The sequence below is a fragment of the Schistocerca gregaria genome, chromosome 4 (genome assembly GCF_023897955.1).
Source record: "Schistocerca gregaria isolate iqSchGreg1 chromosome 4, iqSchGreg1.2, whole genome shotgun sequence".
Lineage (NCBI taxonomy): Eukaryota > Metazoa > Arthropoda > Insecta > Orthoptera > Acrididae > Schistocerca > Schistocerca gregaria.
Window position 1 is genome coordinate 280,055,516 of NC_064923.1, and position 18,572 is coordinate 280,074,087.

At 44.8% G+C, this 18,572-nt stretch overlaps 1 protein-coding gene across 1 annotated transcript in view; it reads right to left on the reverse strand.

Annotated features, from left to right (window-relative positions):
* The window catches only part of LOC126365862 (uncharacterized), a 229,847-nt gene extending 211,639 nt beyond the window's left edge, over positions 1-18,208 (reverse strand). The window contains exon 1 of the mRNA XM_050008531.1: positions 17,803-18,208. Within this exon, the coding sequence (XP_049864488.1) occupies positions 17,803-18,190 (388 nt within the window). The 5' untranslated portion in view covers positions 18,191-18,208. The remainder of the gene's footprint in view (positions 1-17,802) is intronic.
* Between the last annotated feature and the right edge of the window lie 364 nt (positions 18,209-18,572).

Below are 18,572 nucleotides of genomic sequence, written 5' to 3' on the forward strand. Positions count from 1 at the left end.
ATACTGTAAAAACCGACACCAGTGGATGGTGGTTAACTGAAAACAATTGATTTTGAGTAATGAATCATGCTATATCCTGCCACAATCCGAGATTGGTGTTTGACTTTGGCAGATGCCTAGAGAACGTTATCTGGCATCATGAACAATGCCAATAATGAAGTGTGGAGGACGTGGTATTACAGTACGGGGGTGTATTTCGTGTTTACGGTGAAACCCCTTATTGTGGTTAAAAAAAACTGCTAAATCTAGATGGATACGAATGTATATTACAGTAGAGGAACAGTTGGGAGACGATGATTGTTGAATCAGCATGACAATGCACAATGTCATAACTTCTGTGAGGCAACGGTTTGTGGACAGTAACAATTTTGAAACGGACTGTGATGCGCAGAGTACCGACCTGGAGACAATGAAACACCGTTGGGTTGAGTTAGAACGTCACTTCGGTCCAGACCCCAGCATTACCACCTTCTCCCGTTCTGACCCTCGAGGATGAATGAGCAGCCTCCACAGACATTCAGACACTTCTTTAAAAGTGTCGCGGGCAGAGCTCAAGCAGTCGTAAAGGAGAAAGGTGGTTACACCTCACATTAACGTCCACTATAAAGTGTCTGGATGATTTGATGGGACAGTGTATCTTGATATACTACACTATTGGCCATTAAAATTGCTACACAAAGAAGAAATGCAGATGATAAACGGGTATTCATTGGACAAATATATTATACTAGAACTGACATGTGATTACATTTTCACGCAGTTTGGATGCATAGATCCTGAGAAATCAGTACCCAAAATAACCATCTCTGGCCGTAATAACGGCCTTGATACGGCTGGGCATTGAGTCAAACAGAGCTTGGATGCCGTGTACAGATAGAGCTGCCCATGCAGCTTCAACACGATACAACAGTTCATCAAAAGTAGTGACTGACGAGCCAGTTGCTCGGCCACCATTGACCAGACGTTTTCAGTTGGTGAGAGATCTAGAGAATGTGTTGGCCAGGCAAAGGTCGAAGATTTTCTGTATCCAGAAAGGCCCGTACATGACCTGCAACTTGCGGTTGTGCATTATCCTGCTGAAATGTAGGGTTTCGCAGGGATCGAATGAAGGGTAGAGCCACGGGTCATAACACATATGAAATGTAACGTCCACTGTTCAAAGTGCTGTCAATCCGAACAAGAGGTGACCGAGACGTGTAACCAATGGCACCCCATACCATCAAGCCGGGTGATACGCCAGTATGGCGATGACGAATACACGCTTCCAATGTGAGTTCAACGCGATGTCGCCAAACACGGATGCGACCATCATGACAGAATCTGGATTCATCCGAAAAAATGACGTTTTGCCATTCGCGCACCCAGGTTCGTCGTTGAGTACACCATCGCAGGCGCTCCTGTCTGTGATGCAGCGTCAAGTGTAACCGCAGCAATGGTCTCCGAGCTGATAGTCCATGCTGCTGCAAACGTCGTCGAACTGTTCGTGCAGATGGTTGTTGTCTTGCAAATGTCCCCATCTGTTGACTCAGTGATCGACACGTGGCTGCACGTTTCTTAACAGCCATGCGGATAAGATGCCTGTCATCTCGACTGCTAGTGATACGAGGCCGTTGGGATCAAGCACGGCGTTCCGTATTACCCTCCTGAACCCACCGATTCCATATTCTCATATTCTGCTAACAGTGATTGGATCTCGACCAACGCGAGCAGCAATGTCGTGATACGATAAAACGCAATCGCGATAGGCTACGATCCGACCTTTATCAAAGTCGGAAACGTGATGGTAAGCAGTTCTCCTCCTTACACGAGGCATCACAACAACGTTTCACCAGGCAACGCCGGTCAACTGCTGTTTGTGTATGACAAATCGGTTGGAAACTTTCCTCATGTCAGCACGTTGTAGGTGTCGCCACCGGCGCCAACCTAGTGTGAATGCTCTGAAAAGCTAATCATTTGCATATCACAGCATCTGCTTCCTGTCGGTTAAATTTCGCGTCTGTAGCACGTCATCTTCGTGGTGTGGCAATTTTAATGGCCTGTAGTATACTTGAAAACGTGTATCAAGCAGTTAGTTTTAACACTTATTAACCAAAACTTCAGGCATGTAGGTGAACAGGGAGATCCGTACCACAATCATAAAAATGAGAGGATCCTAAACTTGACGGAATGAAATATATTATCTACCTAACCAACCAGAAAAATGAATATTAAACTTTGGACACTATCTTGTCGAAAGAGATATTATGAGAACCGTCGCTTACGGGGTCCGTAGTTGAAAATAATGACCTGTTAGAAGTGCGAATAACGACTACAGAACGAGGCCCCACCAGAAAAGCAGGAAAACATCTTAGAGCCGGCAGGAGATGGATTTGAATAAATCCGATATCGGTTACAGTTTCATTTAAATAAACCGTTTTAAAGCATATAACTGGTGACTGCATTTTAAGATTATAAACTTTAAACACTGAAATTTGGAGGAAAGTTCAGAATTAAACATTAATAAGGTCAAAAAACTGCATCAGTGAAGTAACAGTTTAATTTAAATAAACTGTTTTAAAGTTTGCAAATGGCTATTGCTGTTTTAAATTATTACGTTAAACACTGCAATCTGGCGGAAAGTTGACACTAGTATTGAAAATCAAACATTAAAATAACGTTACAAATTTATATCAAGCAAGCGACTGTAGGTTTGAAACGAGCGAGTGAGAGAAATATTACCAATGAGGAACAACACTGGAACATGACAGAGTGTTAACTAGGTGATGGCAATCTGCGACTGTTTGCTGATGATGTCGCTGTGTACGGTAAGGTGCCGAAGCTGAGTGACTGTAGGAAGATGCAAAACCATTTAGACAAAATTTCCAGTTGATATGGTGAATGGCAGCGAGCCCTAAATGTGGAAAAATGTAAGTTTATACAGATGAGTAGGAAGATCAAACCTGTAATGTTCGAATACAGTATAATTAGTGTTCTTCTTGACACAGTTACGTCTATTAAATATCTGGTCGTAACGTTGCAAAGCGATATGAGATGAAACGAACATTTGAGAACCGTAGTAGGGAAGGCGTATGGTCGACTTCGGTTTACTGGGAGAAATTTAGGAAAGTGTAGTTCATCTGCAAGGGAGACTGCATATAGGACGCAGGTGCGACCTGTACTTGAGTACTCCTCGAACACTGGGAACCGTACCACGTCGGATTAAAGGAAGACATCGAAGCAATTCAGAGAGTCGACTTTCCCTCGCTCTATTTGCGAGCCGAATAGGAAAGGAAGTGACCAGAAGTAGCACAGGATACCAGCCGCCATGCACTTGCGGAGTATCGATGTAGATGTAGGCTGTAGCTTCTCGCCGTATCATGCAGATGGCTGCCGATGGTTGTCTTCCAGTAACGAGAGTCATTAACGTATCGTACTTGAATATCAAAGGCTCCAACTACCACTATAAGTGCATGAGGCCTTAGTGATCATTTATTATCATGCTCTGTCTGACTGTATAGCCATCCGCGAAACGGAAAAACTTCTGAGGAAAAACCCAACGGAGACATCGAAACGTCGATTTTTGAGAACATTTCTGAAGAGCCAGACAATGTAATAAACCACGAATGTACACCTCAAATCTAATACACATTGTGCAATTTCTTCCTGTCTATTTTCGTCTGCGGCCGCTGTCTTTTGGGTGATTTTGCTTCCTGTAAGGTACGGCCACATTTTCATTCATCCATTCGATCCTAATCTGCTGGAAATACAGGAACAGATTCTTTATAAATTTCATCTCCTTCAGTATTAATTACCGATCGCGGGAAACCACCCAAAACAAGAATTTTATGACGTTGCAGGAATCTAGTTAATCCGTTCGTATGCACCACACTCCACTGTTACGCTTTAAGAAGCCGTGTTAACGAATTTGCCACTTGATTTGCGCATTTGCGAAACATTTACCAACATAAAAAAGAGAATTTCTTTGATGTCAGTTACAGCTCTGTACCAGACGGGAATTTTCACGTTTTAAGTGTTTCACTCCGGTCACACTGGTACGATGCTGCACGAACAGATTGTGCCTCTCTATCACTGCACCCAGAAAGCATGGTCGGATGTCACTTTAGCTTCTTACACAGCATCTGCCGATATGAAAATGATTAGAATTGTAATTTTCTGTTACAGGTAGACAGGCCATCGGAGTACATTAACGTTGTTCGTGTTTATTTTTGTTACCAAGGCTGGCAGGGCATATAAGGGGAGTGAACAGTGTCAGATGTTGAGTGACTATGATGTCGCGTATTCGGGTGAGCCAGCATTGTCAACACGTGACAGAGTTTGAAAGAAACCTCATCATGGCAGGTCTCGGTGGTGACAGTGGCCCCATGTTGGAACGTGAGGGCAGACTTACTCCTCGTTAGTATTCTGGACCATGTGTGACTACCACAATGAAGGATTGTAACCCCCTCACATTTGCATCTGCGATAGGACGATAAGGAATGGATTCCCTGCAACGTCTTGAGTCATCCCCCATCATGCGTCGAACTCTAGCAGCAGCTGTACTAGGGAATTACCTTCCATTGTGTAGCCTGTTATTAATGTTACAAATAGCTGCGTTTGGAGTGATGTCGTGACCAGGAAGTATGGACTGCCGATTAACTGTGTTGTAATGTTTTGGGCAACGAAACGGATTTCTGCACTACCCCGAATGACTATCATCGGCGAACATGGATGCGACATGGGAGAGGTCCCATTCTTCCAATATTTTGGAGAGATGCAGTGGTGTTAATCCTGGCTCAGTTACGTGGGGAGTCATCGGGTATAACTTTAGGTCACGGCTGGTAGTAACTGAGGACACCCTGACATCCTCCATCCTCATGTGTAATCTCTCTTCTGACAGTACTGAGCTGCCATTTTCAATAGGATAATGCTCGCTCACATTTGGCACGTGTCTCTATGAACTCTCTAAGTGATTTGGTTCAAAACGGCTCTGAGCACTATGGGACTTAAAATCTCAGCTCATCAGTCCCCTTGAACTTTGAACTACTTAAGCCTAACTAACCTAAGGACGTCACACACATCCATGCCCGAGGCAGGATTCGAACCTGCGACCGTAGCGGTCGCGCGGTTCCAGACTGAAGCGCCTAGAACCGCTCGGCCACAACGGCCGGATCTAAGTGATTTGGAGTTACTCCCGTGGCCAGCGAGATTCTCAGACTGTCCCCGATAGAAGAACTGTGTGATCAGCTCACACAAGAACTCCATTCCTGTGCGGCATTCGGGATGTCAAGGACCATGTACAACTGTTGTGGGCCAACCTGCCTCAGGAGAGAATACAACGGCTTTTTAACATCCTTGCCAACCTTATTGCCGCATACATCCAGGCCAGAAGAGAAGCAACGTCATACTGGTACTTGCGTTCATACGGCCAAGTTCCTTGTAAATTCGACTCGATTTTATAATCACTGAAATAACATTACTCTCTCTCTCTCTCTCTCTCTCTCTCTCTCTCTCTCTCTCTCTCTCTCTCTCTCTCTCTTTCACCCGGGGAGTTTCAGTTCGTTTCCTCCTCCGTTTGTGTGTTCACTTTTTTATGCGAATACTTAACAGGTGTAAACTGTGCTCTGTATGCGAGAGAGTGCTATTTAAAACATCACGGTTCACTGTCACAGAGGCTCTGTCTATTGATGGGAATTCGGAAGAAAGTGGGTTACAGACTTTATCGCCATTTAAGTAAATAGACGGTGCAGTAGCTAAATTCATCAAATACATATAGGACTTATTCCAGCATTCGTCGATACCACTCAACTGAAACCGCGAGAAATGTAGCTTTGATAGCTTCACTGGGATTCAAGTCATGTCCTTCCGGAGTACGAAACCAGCGTCTCATCCCTGTCGCGGGAGATAGATGTCGCTGAGGAATAAGTTGCACTTAGTTCTATGTTTTTAGTATCGCCCATATTACATGGTTGAATTTGCTTTTTTGTGATGGACGCCCACATCAGCATACGAGTAGTGAGTCAAAGTGACGCTCCACAACAATTTTAGGACCGAGTACACGTACACGGCCATTGTTAGTGCGTAGACAGAACGTTTACTCGTCTCTGAAGCCAACACTGTTACAGACGGGTGTAATCCCATACGTCCTCTCACACTTGCACCGCATACGAAAGTTCGCATCGTGGTAAGATATTCGTGTTGTTTATTCAGTGACGAAGTAGGACCTCTGCGCTGACTACGCCATTCTGTTGCCCTTGCACTTGGAGCAATATTTTTGGCGTACAGCTCGAGGGAGCTAACGAGGAAAGGCCGCCAACTTGGCCCCACATTTTATGGAGAAAAACAGCACACTTGCCACATATAAGCCCCAGAAATCGGGGCCGTAATTCTGATACTGCGCAATTATAACCTTCTGAAAAGTACAGTTTTTAATATGGGCGCGCACACTTTATCACTCGCTCCGCCACATGCAGCCTAATGCACGAGCGTGAAATACTGTGCAGTGTAGCAAGTGGTTTGTGAAATACTGTTTTGACACGGGGAACATGTTTTGTTCATTGTGTCAAAGTGTGCGGTTTCCAGTGTGCAGCTGGTGCCAGAGATCGCTTTGTTTTGAACGTCTTCATGCAGCGATTGACAAATGCTGGTAAATGAACGAAGCAGATAGGTGCGCCATCAAAAAAGAAGCGTAGTGCTACTTATTTATTAACATCGCTGGTGTAAGTTATTTTCTTTGGATTTTAAGCTGGAATTGTTAAAGTGAAGTACATTTTCAGGAGATAAGCTATTCTTAAACGTGATTGGAGTTGTTAAGTTATAAATCGAAAATCATTAATTTCATTACACAATAATTCTTCAGGTGCTTAGGTTTATACAGTCTGATTTTGAGGCGTATATGTAACTACAGAATATATTGTTAGAATAATATCTAACGTAAATGGGTGTCAGGCTGACATATTACGTACTCGTATTACTTACTATTTTTCGCGTAGAGTAACATATAGTCTGGAACAAGATTTCAAAACTCGTTGGGCAGATGAGACCACCTCCCTCCTCCTCTTTCCTCGTCTTCAATATTCCCGAATAGAAGGGCTCTGGTTGTCCCTCCGCTGTACCGTACTTGGTGCTCGGGCATTAGGCCCCAGAGGTGTGCGTTAAATCTGAAGAACTGTAACTTTCAGAAGATCATAACTGCATACTATCATAGTTAGTGCCCAAGTTTTCGTGCGGTACCGAATGCTCAGGTTGATATCTTGCAAGTGTGTTTCTTGAAAGGGAGGCTATTCCAAATACATCTGTAAGGAGACAATACATCGTGTGTTCACTGAGTCATAGCGGTCAATTTGGTGCATTTTTTAAATTTGTAGCAGCGACGTGGGTTCTTAAAGGGAACTGTACGAGGTGACTTTCCTAAATGGGGTCAAACTGTAGGAACGATACCTGAGGCGATATAGAGCAAAACAGGTCATACGAACATTCATAGCTGCGCGGGATTAGCCGAGTGGTCTTAGGCGCGGCTGTCATGAACTTGCGGATGGTCCCGGCGAAGGGTCGAGTCCTCCCTCGTGTGTGTGTGTGTGTGTGTGTTTGTCCTTAGGATCATGTAGGTTAAGTAGTGTGAAAGCTTAGGGACTGATGAGCTTATCAGTTAAGTCCCATAAGATTTCACACACATTTTGAACATTTATAGCCGATGGAGGTGTACTGACTTGAAGGTGGAGATAAAAGATAGGTTACAGTGACTTGAAGCACCCAATGATGACATACTAGGCAACTGGGAATGTTCTGCGTGCACTAGTATTTTAGATCCTCTCACAAGTAACGATCGACAATAATCGCCACGCATAGGCTGAACCGGTGCCGATGGTTTGCTGTTACCATAATACGGGGATTCTCCGTATCCCCACAGCTGGCTGTTGTGAAGGTGACGGAACCGTCCCTTGAAAAAGTAGCCTCATGTGTGAAAAGGGCGTATGACAGAAATCCCAGCACGGAGGTGGTCTGTGAGACGAACCACCGACAATATCGTCGCCGAGATGGCAAGTCCGTAGGTAATGAAACCCGCACACTTTGTATGTGATACGGATAGTGGCAGTTGTGGGGGACGTTCTACACGGTCGCCTGGCTAACGCCATAGTGGTGGACCACCTGTCTGTTGTTGATACCGGGGTCAAATTCTACAGCGTTCGACACCTTTCATCTCCATTTTCAAGTGGCTGTACCTCCCTTCGAACACATTTCCTATCCTATGTCCATCTGACCTTTTTTGCTCCTTTATCGTCTCAAGGATCGCTTCCAGCAGTTTGTCCACATTTAGTAAAATCACCCAATACGTTTTCTTCTTTGGTATTGTAGACATCCTCCCAAGAGGTATTCAACAACGTCACATTTGTGGATCTTGATCAAATAGTAACAAGAAAAGAGCGCAACAAACCGCTGTCCCAGCGTCAGGATGAGAAATCCCACAAACGTCTGCTCCGTTGTATTAATCTTAACGAAAAATGTAACTAACGTACGATTCGTGAGTTTATTAGTACCAGCTCAAACCGTTGAGGACTGATACAGCAGACGTTATAAATCAATCCCAGACAGACAATATTGCACACTGAATAACACAAGGACTTATCGCAGGACAGATCCGTCTTAAACATTTCAAGTCTTAGTACAAAATTACATCAGGACTCTTTCGTCAATTTATACAGATCACATGACATCGGTTCATTTTGAGGGCCAACTGCCAGTAACTGCACCAAGTGCTCAACAACTGCACGTATTAAAAGTTATGCAGCGTGTCGCTAAAATATTACGGCAAACTTCAAGGGTTGTAGAGGGTGTCTTGAGGAACAAATCGAGGATAAGAACCTGTGCCCAGAAACGTCGTCCAACAACGCTACAGAGCGTCGAAGTTACAGGCGACGGCGCCTGTCGCTAGGTGACCCCTTCGGCAGCAAACGTCACTTTCTACGATAGTGGACCGTAGGCGGAACGTCTCAAAATGTTGTTATGTTGTTTGTTATTCAGTGACCGCAATTGGTTGCTGTGATCGCCAGTGGAGGAGATGGAGCCAGCTGTTGCTTAGAAAGGCCTTATTTCCTGTCAATTTTATGCTCTGTTGTCTCATTGGATGATGGATGAGAGGTTCCATGCCCTCTTTTGCATGTCGCCTCTCATTTTCATCAATTTTATTAACGTTCTATTTCATTGCACGGTAGTAACAGACCGAATAAGGTTATTGTAATAAGAGTATTTCTACTGAGAGCTCAAAAAATACTTTTCACTTCATTCCTCTACATGTTGGGTGACCTGACCTGTGCGAGGCAAGCATCGGAGGACGCGGCACATGGCATTTCCGGTTCGGGGCTGCACTTCCCTGAATTCTGTGGGGTTCGTACAATAGGCTTAAGCGCCTTGCGGAACGACTGATGTCGGCCGAGTTTCGTCTATTGTATACATGGTGAAACGACCTGCGAGACGTTTGAGTGTCGCCGCAGTTTATGTGTTTACCGTTCCGGCGCGTCCGGAACAAAGACTCCTGGCACCGACTGCATTGTCCTCTTGATTCTGAGAACACTTGTAGACCGTGCACTGCTGTGTGCGACTGTCTGGCGCCGGATGGCCGGTGGTCTAGGCATGTTGTTTTTCATAGCTGGTCAAACGGCAAGTTCAGTGCCCTCACCTGAATAGGAGAGGCATGACTGGTCAACTTAAACTGAGGCTAGTTGACGTCATAGAGCCCTGCTCCAAATTGGAGGGAACGGTCGCTATTGGAGCGAATGATGTTCTGAGACAGTGTGGAGGAATTTTGGAATCAGAACTGAAAGCTGATTCGCGGTTTTCGAGGAAACTAGGGAGTAGAGCAATGTTGGCTTCGCTCTTGCGTTGTGCGGGCAGGAGATTCGGGATCTGATCTTCCTCAGAGTCGGACTTTCCTGCGGCTTGGTCGCTCTTTTTCGGAAGAACTTAGAATTCTCGGACAGCCTTCGAGGCCAGGGGTTGGCACAGAGTCGCTGCACGGCAGAAGTCGGGGCCTACATCATCAGGACGCTGCCCACCGACGACGTGCTGCACATTTCAGTACTGGTGCAGTATTTTGAGGCTCCGGCAATGTAGGACCTTATCAATTTTATACTGAATCCCTCAGCAGCATGCGAGCTCGCTTTGCTACAAGTCCACCTTGCTTGTTTCTCCATGTGACCCCTTTTGAGCTCTCACTACTAATTGCGATACTGCCATACAGTCGGAAGATTAATTTTTGATTCATTAGAACCTCCAGTCATTATCGTCAATCTATTGCATCACAGAGAGTAGAAGTCCCTTTTTCTCGGGGCAACTCTTGTTCTCATAATAGTTCAGTATACCCTGTCCTTTAGTCTACTGGTTGTGTCGACAGTCATGTGCATTTATGTCCTTATGTATAATAAATCTCACTGTAATATTTAATCCGCATATCATTTCGTAGATATATCCAGAATCCCATTTCCTGTTATGTATACTGATACTCTTTTTTTCTCAGTAAATTGAGATTTTTATTAAATTATTGTGAGTGTGCACTCCTTATTTTTACCAACTAGCAGGGTCCACCATCATTTTCTTCCGTTACCGTTGTGCGCATAATTAATTAGGCGGTAGATAGGAGGGGGTCGAGTGCATGCTCGTTCTCATGTACAATTTGTCTGAATTAAAGAGGTACAAACTCTTCTCCACCGCGGCACCTCGCATGGTATCTGACACTGATTTCCATCTGTAGCTTATGTTTCTCCTGGAACCCTCTAAAATCTTCAATTTTTTCAGTACACAGGAGAAAAATGAGCTGCAGTTGCAAACCCCCGTCAGAAACCGTCATTCACCAAGGCAACAGAGCGTTGCATTCATAGGATATAAGCCCTGTTTATGCAGCAGCTATCTCCATCTTCTTCACTGGCTATGGGGCAACTAGTCGCAATTAAATGACAAACAACATAGCGAGAAGCCCTGACTACGTTCCCTGAGCGTACAAAGTCACGTTTAGTGTCGAAGGAGTGTCTTAGTGACAGGTGCCGGCGGCTATGGCTTCGATGCCCTGTGGTGACATTCGATTATGTTTTTGGACACGTGTTCCTATCCTTGCAGTGTTCCTCAAGACACCCTCTTCAACCCCTCAAAGTTTGTCTTAACGTTTCTGCGACAGCCTGTATATTGTCTTGACAGGAAATGTCAGTCGAATGTTTTTCTCAGGTGCCTTGGAACCATGTGGAACATAAAACTAGATAATGCACAGAACGCTGATAAAAGAAATTATAAAGAAACTGAAAAGCACGAAAACAAGATAGCTGTGTTACTACATAAAATTACATAAAACGTGACAACAGAAGGGTCTTTATGGCAGCGAGGGGGTTCCGCATTGGGTAAGAGAAGTATGTCACAAAAAATTCCTTAAATTTGGTCGCAAAAATATGGGGTTTTACTCCTCACTTTTTTTCAGATGTGCTAGAGGCCTACTAAAAGCAGTACCCGCAGAATAGAATGGGTAACAGAACGTTATCCAACAGCAATTCGTTTCTTGGTCTGATGATGAAGGAGTGAACGCTGCTGCTTCAGAAAAAGAGAGCATCCTATTAAAACTATGTTACGTAGGTACAGCCTCAGGTATCTGCACCGTAGTTTCAAAAAGTTCCGGAGCTAATATTATTACTGACGTATAAGCGACGTCAGATCAGTAACTACGGTAGCAGCTGGAACTAGCAACTGTAAATAACATATGTGCATTTGACAGCTCACTGTCAGCAGGCATTGTTAATTAGTAGACGTGCAGCTGTAGTGTCGCTATGTTGTTGTTGTCACAAACCACAGTGGAGCAACAGCTGTAAATGAAATGTTCAAGATATTCCTCGGAACTAATGCATGCCCTAGCGGCGATATCCCTTAGTAAAATATTCTCGGGTTTCAAGCCACGTCAAGTGGTTAACCGCATGACGCGCCTTGAAACTCGAGAATATTTTATTAATTCCGCAGAATATTTTCAAGAAGGGAAAAGTAAATTTGGTCCCGCACACCTTCACTTCCCAACATAAACGAGGCGTGGACGCCTGCCACCAATGATTGAAATGCAAAAAGGCGGAAACTGGTGATGAGACTTGGTATTATCAATACGCAGCTACCACAAAACGAAGAAGTCCAGAAATTCGCATGAAGCGTCAACGCTTTAACATCACAACCGAAAATGAACCGAATAGGGTGCGCCAGTTTAACAACATTCAAAAGATGGCCTTTCGTGATAGTTTCACGTGGTTGTGTGAAGATTCTGTGCGTTGTACTCAAGTGCGAAACTTTGACTGGCGGGGTATACAGCTTACGTATCCGGTAAATTCATACAAGGAGACTTTGGCATCTGTAGAATATTGATTTTGTCGTGATAAGAAAAAGATGTTTTTAGTCCAAAAGCTCTACATGCTTACGATCCTGAAACTTAATAGAAAATTCTGAAAGATACAACAGCTACTAACATTTAATTTAATGGAGTTATAGTATGTCTTTGGTCCAGAATAGTAATTGCATAGTGAAAAGTCAATAATGTAACTCCTTTGTGGTTCCGATAAGAAACAATGGAGTAAAAAATGCAATGAATATGCAGATTTTTGTGCTCCAGGACAACTTGAAGAACCGAGGCGAGCAGTACGTGATGTTTGCAGCACTCTCAAAAAATGGTTCAAATGGCTCTAAGCACTATGGGACTTAACATCTGAGGTCATCAGTCCCCTAGAACTTAGAACTACTTAAACCTAACTAACCTAAGGACATCACACACATCCATGCCCTAGGTAGGATTCAAACCTGCGACCGTAGCAGTCGCGCGGTTCCGGACTGAAGCACCTAGAGCCGCTCGGCCACAGCGGCCAACGCAACACTCTCAAATGGCCGCAACAACAACAGAAGTGTCCCCCCGCCCCCCGTTCGACGTATTTGTACTTCGTAGGTTGTTGTCAGATTTACAAACGAGTTATATCATTGAATTTGTCTCTTAAAAGTCATCTATTCTGGCACAGGAAAAAGTCTACTGTCCATTTAAAAAACGTTATTGGCATTTGTATCTTTTTGGAATCTATTCAAGTGATTTTTCGTAGGGTAAGTAGATAGAGGTTCTGGAACTACACAGCCTTTCTCAGCACTATTTTCTTGTCACGCCAAAAATTAGGGTAATTCTTGCAGATGTCAAATTTAAATGGGACACAGTGTAAACGTGTGGAACGTATTTCCGGAATCGTCGTTTAATGACGTTACAGAGCGACGAAGTAACAGTGAAAGATGCGCGCCACTACGGCAGTTCTTCGGCAGCAAATGTGAGTTGTAACTACGACGTCTCTGCGGCCAGTGTGCTTGGCGGCCACCATAGTTTTCTTTGTGACAGATGTAGATACGTCAGAGGCCATCTGACATCCTCGTATCCACGGCGAGGAAACTAAAGTTCCGATCCGTCACCGTTATATTTCAGGGTAGCTGCCGCCATAGTGGCCTTGCAGCAAGCGTCTGCCTTTGCAAATTCGACTCCTGTACAGTCATTGGATGGCGTTGCTCAATTTTTTCCTCGAAGTTTGGCGGTATACGTTTTGTACAATCTTCATCCTGCGACTATATACATAATTTTTCTCATAGTCCTCTTGATCGTATTTTGTGGACTGTAACCCAAGTACGAACTCGTCAGACTAGAAAGAGTATAAGGCAGGAATGTAGTCTCTCGCTCATCCTACTAAATCTGTGCATCAAAGGTGCAATGCCACAGATAAAAGGTACGTTCAGAAATTGCATGAAAATTCATTGTTAAGATTCACGGATGACATGGCTATCCTGAATGAAAGTGAGGAAGAATTACAAGACGTGTCGACTGGACAGAACAGTCTGACGAGTACACACTATGGACTAAAACTAAACCAAATAAGGACGAAAATAACGTGTATCAAAAACGCAATCGTCATTGAGCCCAAATTGGGGACAATGAAATAGATGAACTGAAAGAATTCTGCTAGCTTGGAAGACAAATAACACACGAACAACACGTGGAAAGGGTGTGGAGAAGATCGAAGACGACGGGGCAGGATGATAGGATATGTAATACAGCAAAGTACAACATTTCCATGGTACTTGAGGGAGCTATAGGAGGTGAAAAATATAGGGGAAGATAGAGATTGGAGTATATCCAACAAATAATAGAGGATGTTGAGTTGCAGTGCTACTCTGAGGTGATGAGGTTGACGCAGGAGAGGAATTCGTGGTGCCTTCACCAAATTAGTCACAAGACCGATAGTTCAAAAAATGGCAGTTCATAGATTTCAAGTTTTATGAATTCTTATAGGATCAGTATCTTCTTATAAAAGTAATAGTTTAATTAGTTATGTAGCGCCAATAGTAGTTTTGATCTGAAGAGCCGAGCATGCACACTAGATGACTATGTGATGTGTTACTTTGGTAAGAAAACACAGGTACTGACGATGATTGATAAGGATCGAAAAGCCATACTCCCGTAACAGCACCAAATGAGATCATGACAATTGTCGATAATAGATAGGAATGTGGGAATTGCTGTTATGGACGCAACGATAATAGTAAAATAGCCACCGGTTGCTTTTATCGTTTTATATTTTACTACATACTGTGTTCACTTTAGTTGGTGTAGCGTCATTTTCAGTTGTACAAAATTTTAATACGAACTATAGATACATATCGCTACAAATTGTACTTAATAACCAGCACGTGTAGTGCAAGGCCACACGTTGTACACTACATTAGGTAATCACTACAGCAAAAAGCCACTAACACCAGGCCAGTTCAACAATTTATTTAATGTATATATGTATGAGTTTTACTCTTTGCTTCTTATGTTCCATTTTGCTATGGTCTGCATGCAATTGTATAATGATAGGGATATGAAGTTTGATTTCCATTTTTTATATATATTATGATATTTAAGTATACACGCTTTATTGTTTGATGTCATTTTACGCTTGTGTAATAATGTTTACATACAGTATTCCAGTCATTATGTTTCGTGCCTCCCCAAGACCAAGTCCACTAACCTAAATAAACATTTCTGATTAGCCCTACCCCTACCGAGACACATTTTTTTTATTACGTTAAGTGTAACTTTTGCTACAAGTTGCAAATCTGTATGTATATTACTTTCTTTACCGTTATAATTATGATTACTGCCTTTCTGTATGGGTTTTTTTTCCATTCGTTGCCTTCACTTGTGTAGGATATGCCGCCACCTGTTGGTCTTCTCCCATGGCTCTCCAGCGACGGATCTTCAGTTCCTATCCAATATGGTTCACATAAATCGACTCAGTGTATTGTATGGTGTATGTTCCCTTAACTGGTACGGATAACATCTGGCTATACCACATTTGTACAGTGTGTTCGCAACTTGCAATTGGTTTTGTAAAAATCTCTTTTCGGAATCTGATGATATTTTTGAAACGGGTCACTAACAAGAGCGGTCACAGAAATACCTGTGGCTATTTCATTCTTATCATAGCGTCCATAACAGCTATTCCCACTCTCCTATCTACACTGAAGCGCCAAAGAAACTGGTATAGGCATGCCTATTCAAATACAGAGATGTAATCAGGCAGATTACGGCGCTGCGGTCGACAACGCCTATATAAGGCAACAAGTGTCTGGCGCAGTTCTTCGATCAGTTACTGCTACTACAATGACAGGTTACAAGACTTAAGTAAATTTGAACATTGTGCTATAGTTGGCGCACGAACGATGGGATAAAGCAATGACGTGGAGATTTTCCCGTACGATCATTTCACGAGAGTGTACCGTGAATATCAAGAATCCGGTAAAACATCAAATCTCCGACATCCCTGCGGCCGCAAAAAGATCCTGCAAGAACGGGACCAATAACGACTGAAGAGAATGGTTAAACGTGACAGAAGTGCTACCCTTACTCAAATTGCTGCAGATTTTAATGCTGGGCCATCAACAAGTGTAAGCGTGCGAACCATTCAACGAAGCATCATCGATATGGGTTTTCGGAGCCCTTCATAAGTGCACGACACAAAGGTTTTTGCCTCGACTGGGCCCGTCAGCACCCACATTAGACTGTTGATGACTGGAAACATGTTGCTTGGTCGGACGAGTCTCGTTTCAAATTGTATCGAGCGGATGGACGTGTCCATGAATCCATCGACCCTGCATGTCAAAAAAATGGCTCTGAGTACTATGGGACTTAACTGCTGAGGTCATCAGCCCCCTAGAACTTAGAACTATTTAAACCTAACCAACCTAAGGACAACACACACACACCCATGCCCGAAGCAGGATTCGAACCTGCGACCGTAGCAGTCGCGCGGTTCCAGACTGTAGCGCCTAGAACCTCTCGGCCACTTCGGCCGGCCCTGCATGTCAGCAGGGGACTGTTCAAACTGGTGGAGGCTCTGTAATGGTGTGGGGTGTGTGCAGTTCGAGTGATATGAGCACCTGATACGTCTAGATACGACTCTGACAGGTGACACGTACGTAACCATCCTGCCTGATCACCCGCATCCATTCATGTCCATTGAGCATTCCCACGAACTTCGCCAATTCCAGCAGGACAATGCCACACCCCAAACGTCCAGAATTGCTACAGAGGGAATCCAAGAACACTCTTCTGAGCTAAACACTTCCGCTGGCCACCAAACTCCCAGTCAGTAACATTTTTGAGCGTATCTGGAACGCCTCGCAAGGTGCTGTTCAGAAGAGATCTCCACCCCCTCGCACTCTTACGGATTTATGGACAGCCTGTAGAATTGATAGTGTCAGTTTCCTCCAGAACAACTTCAGAAATTAGTCGACTCCATGCCACATCGTGTTGTGGCACTTCTGGTGCTAGCGGGGTCCCTACACGATATCAGGCAGTTGTACCAGTTTCCTTGGCTCCTCAGTGTGTTTCTCTAAGAATGTGTATCTGCTGAGAGATTGTAAGAGAGGGACTACATCTACATCTACATGATTACTCTGCAATTCATATTTAAGTGCTTGGCAGAGGGTTCATCGAACCACAATCATACTATCTCTCTACCATTCCTCTCCCAAACAGCGCGCGGGAAAAACGAACACCTAAACCTTTCTGTTCGAGCTCTGATTTTATTTTGATGATCATTCCTACCTATGTAGTTTGGGCTCAACAAAATATTTTCGCATTCGGAAGGGAAAGTTGGTGACTTAAATTTTGTAAATAGACCTCGCCGCGACGAAAAAGGTCTTTGCTTTCATGACTTCCATCCCAACTCGCGTATCATATCTGCCACACTCTCTCCCCTATTACGTGATAATACAAAACGAGCTGCGCTTTTTTGCACCCTTTCCATGTCCACCGTCAATCCCATCTGGTAAGGATCACACACCGCGCAACGATATTCTAACAGAGGACGAACGAGTGCAGTGTAGCGTCAACTGCCGCCTGCCACACCATACAGCAATCTTCTCTAAATCGCTTTGCAACTGATACTGGTCTTCGAATGACCTTACTAGACGGTAAATTACAGCATCATCTGCTAACAACCTAAGAGAGCTGCTCAGATTGTCACCCAGGTCATTTATATAGATCGCGAACAGCAGAGGTCCCAGGACGCTTCCCTGGGGAACACCTAATATCACTTCAGTTTTACTCGATGATTTGCCGTCTATTACTACGAACTGCGACCTTCCCGACAGGAAATCACTAATCCAGTCGCAGAACTGAGACGATCCCCCATAGGCCCGCAGCTTGATTAGAAGTCGCTTGTGAGGAACGGCGTCAAAAGCTTTCGGGAAATATAGAAATACGGAATCAACTTGAGATCCCCAGAGTTCGTCATGTCTCACCTGCGCTACGGCTTCCGTTGGTGCTGCCGGCACCAGGAGGGGGGCCGGCGACCTCGGCGACGATGGCTGCCTCCTCCAGCAGCGCAGACTCGGTGGAGCGCACCACCTCCTGGAACGGCCGGACGTCGAGGACGCGGGACAGCGTGAAGGCGACGACGGCGAAGCTGACGAGCACGAGGCAGCCGACGACGGCGGCCGCCGCCAGCGCCGGGCAGCGGAAGCGGCGCGCCGACTTGCGGGCCTCGGGCTGTCGCGCGGCTGCCAGCGGGTACATGACGGAGGCGGTGGCGGAGGAGGCGGGGGCGGAAGCCGGACGAGGACTGCCCGCGCGAGGCGCGCCGTCCGCCGGTATAAGCGGCCCCCACCACCGGCTCGCCGAACGGCACATCGCGCCTCGCTGCTCCGCAGACGGACCGACCTCCATTCCCAGAGCGCTACCATCGCTTCCGGCAGGTTGCTAGGGTTCGCCTTGTTGCGCGCTCCCATGTCTGGAATCTTCTTACGGCCGGGCGACCCACCTGCAGCGAAACCCGGCATTTCTGTAATAAGAAAATCGGAAATCTACCATCTGGTTTGAAACTTCCTGTACTCATGTACTCCACGCATCAAATGCCCAGTTAGTGTACAGGGTGTTACAAATAGGTACGGCCAAACTTTCAGGAAACATTCCTCACACACAAAGAAAGGAAAGATGTTATGTGGACATGTGTCCGGAAACGCTTAATTTCCATGTTGGAGCTCATTTTAGTTTTGTCAGTATGCACTGTACG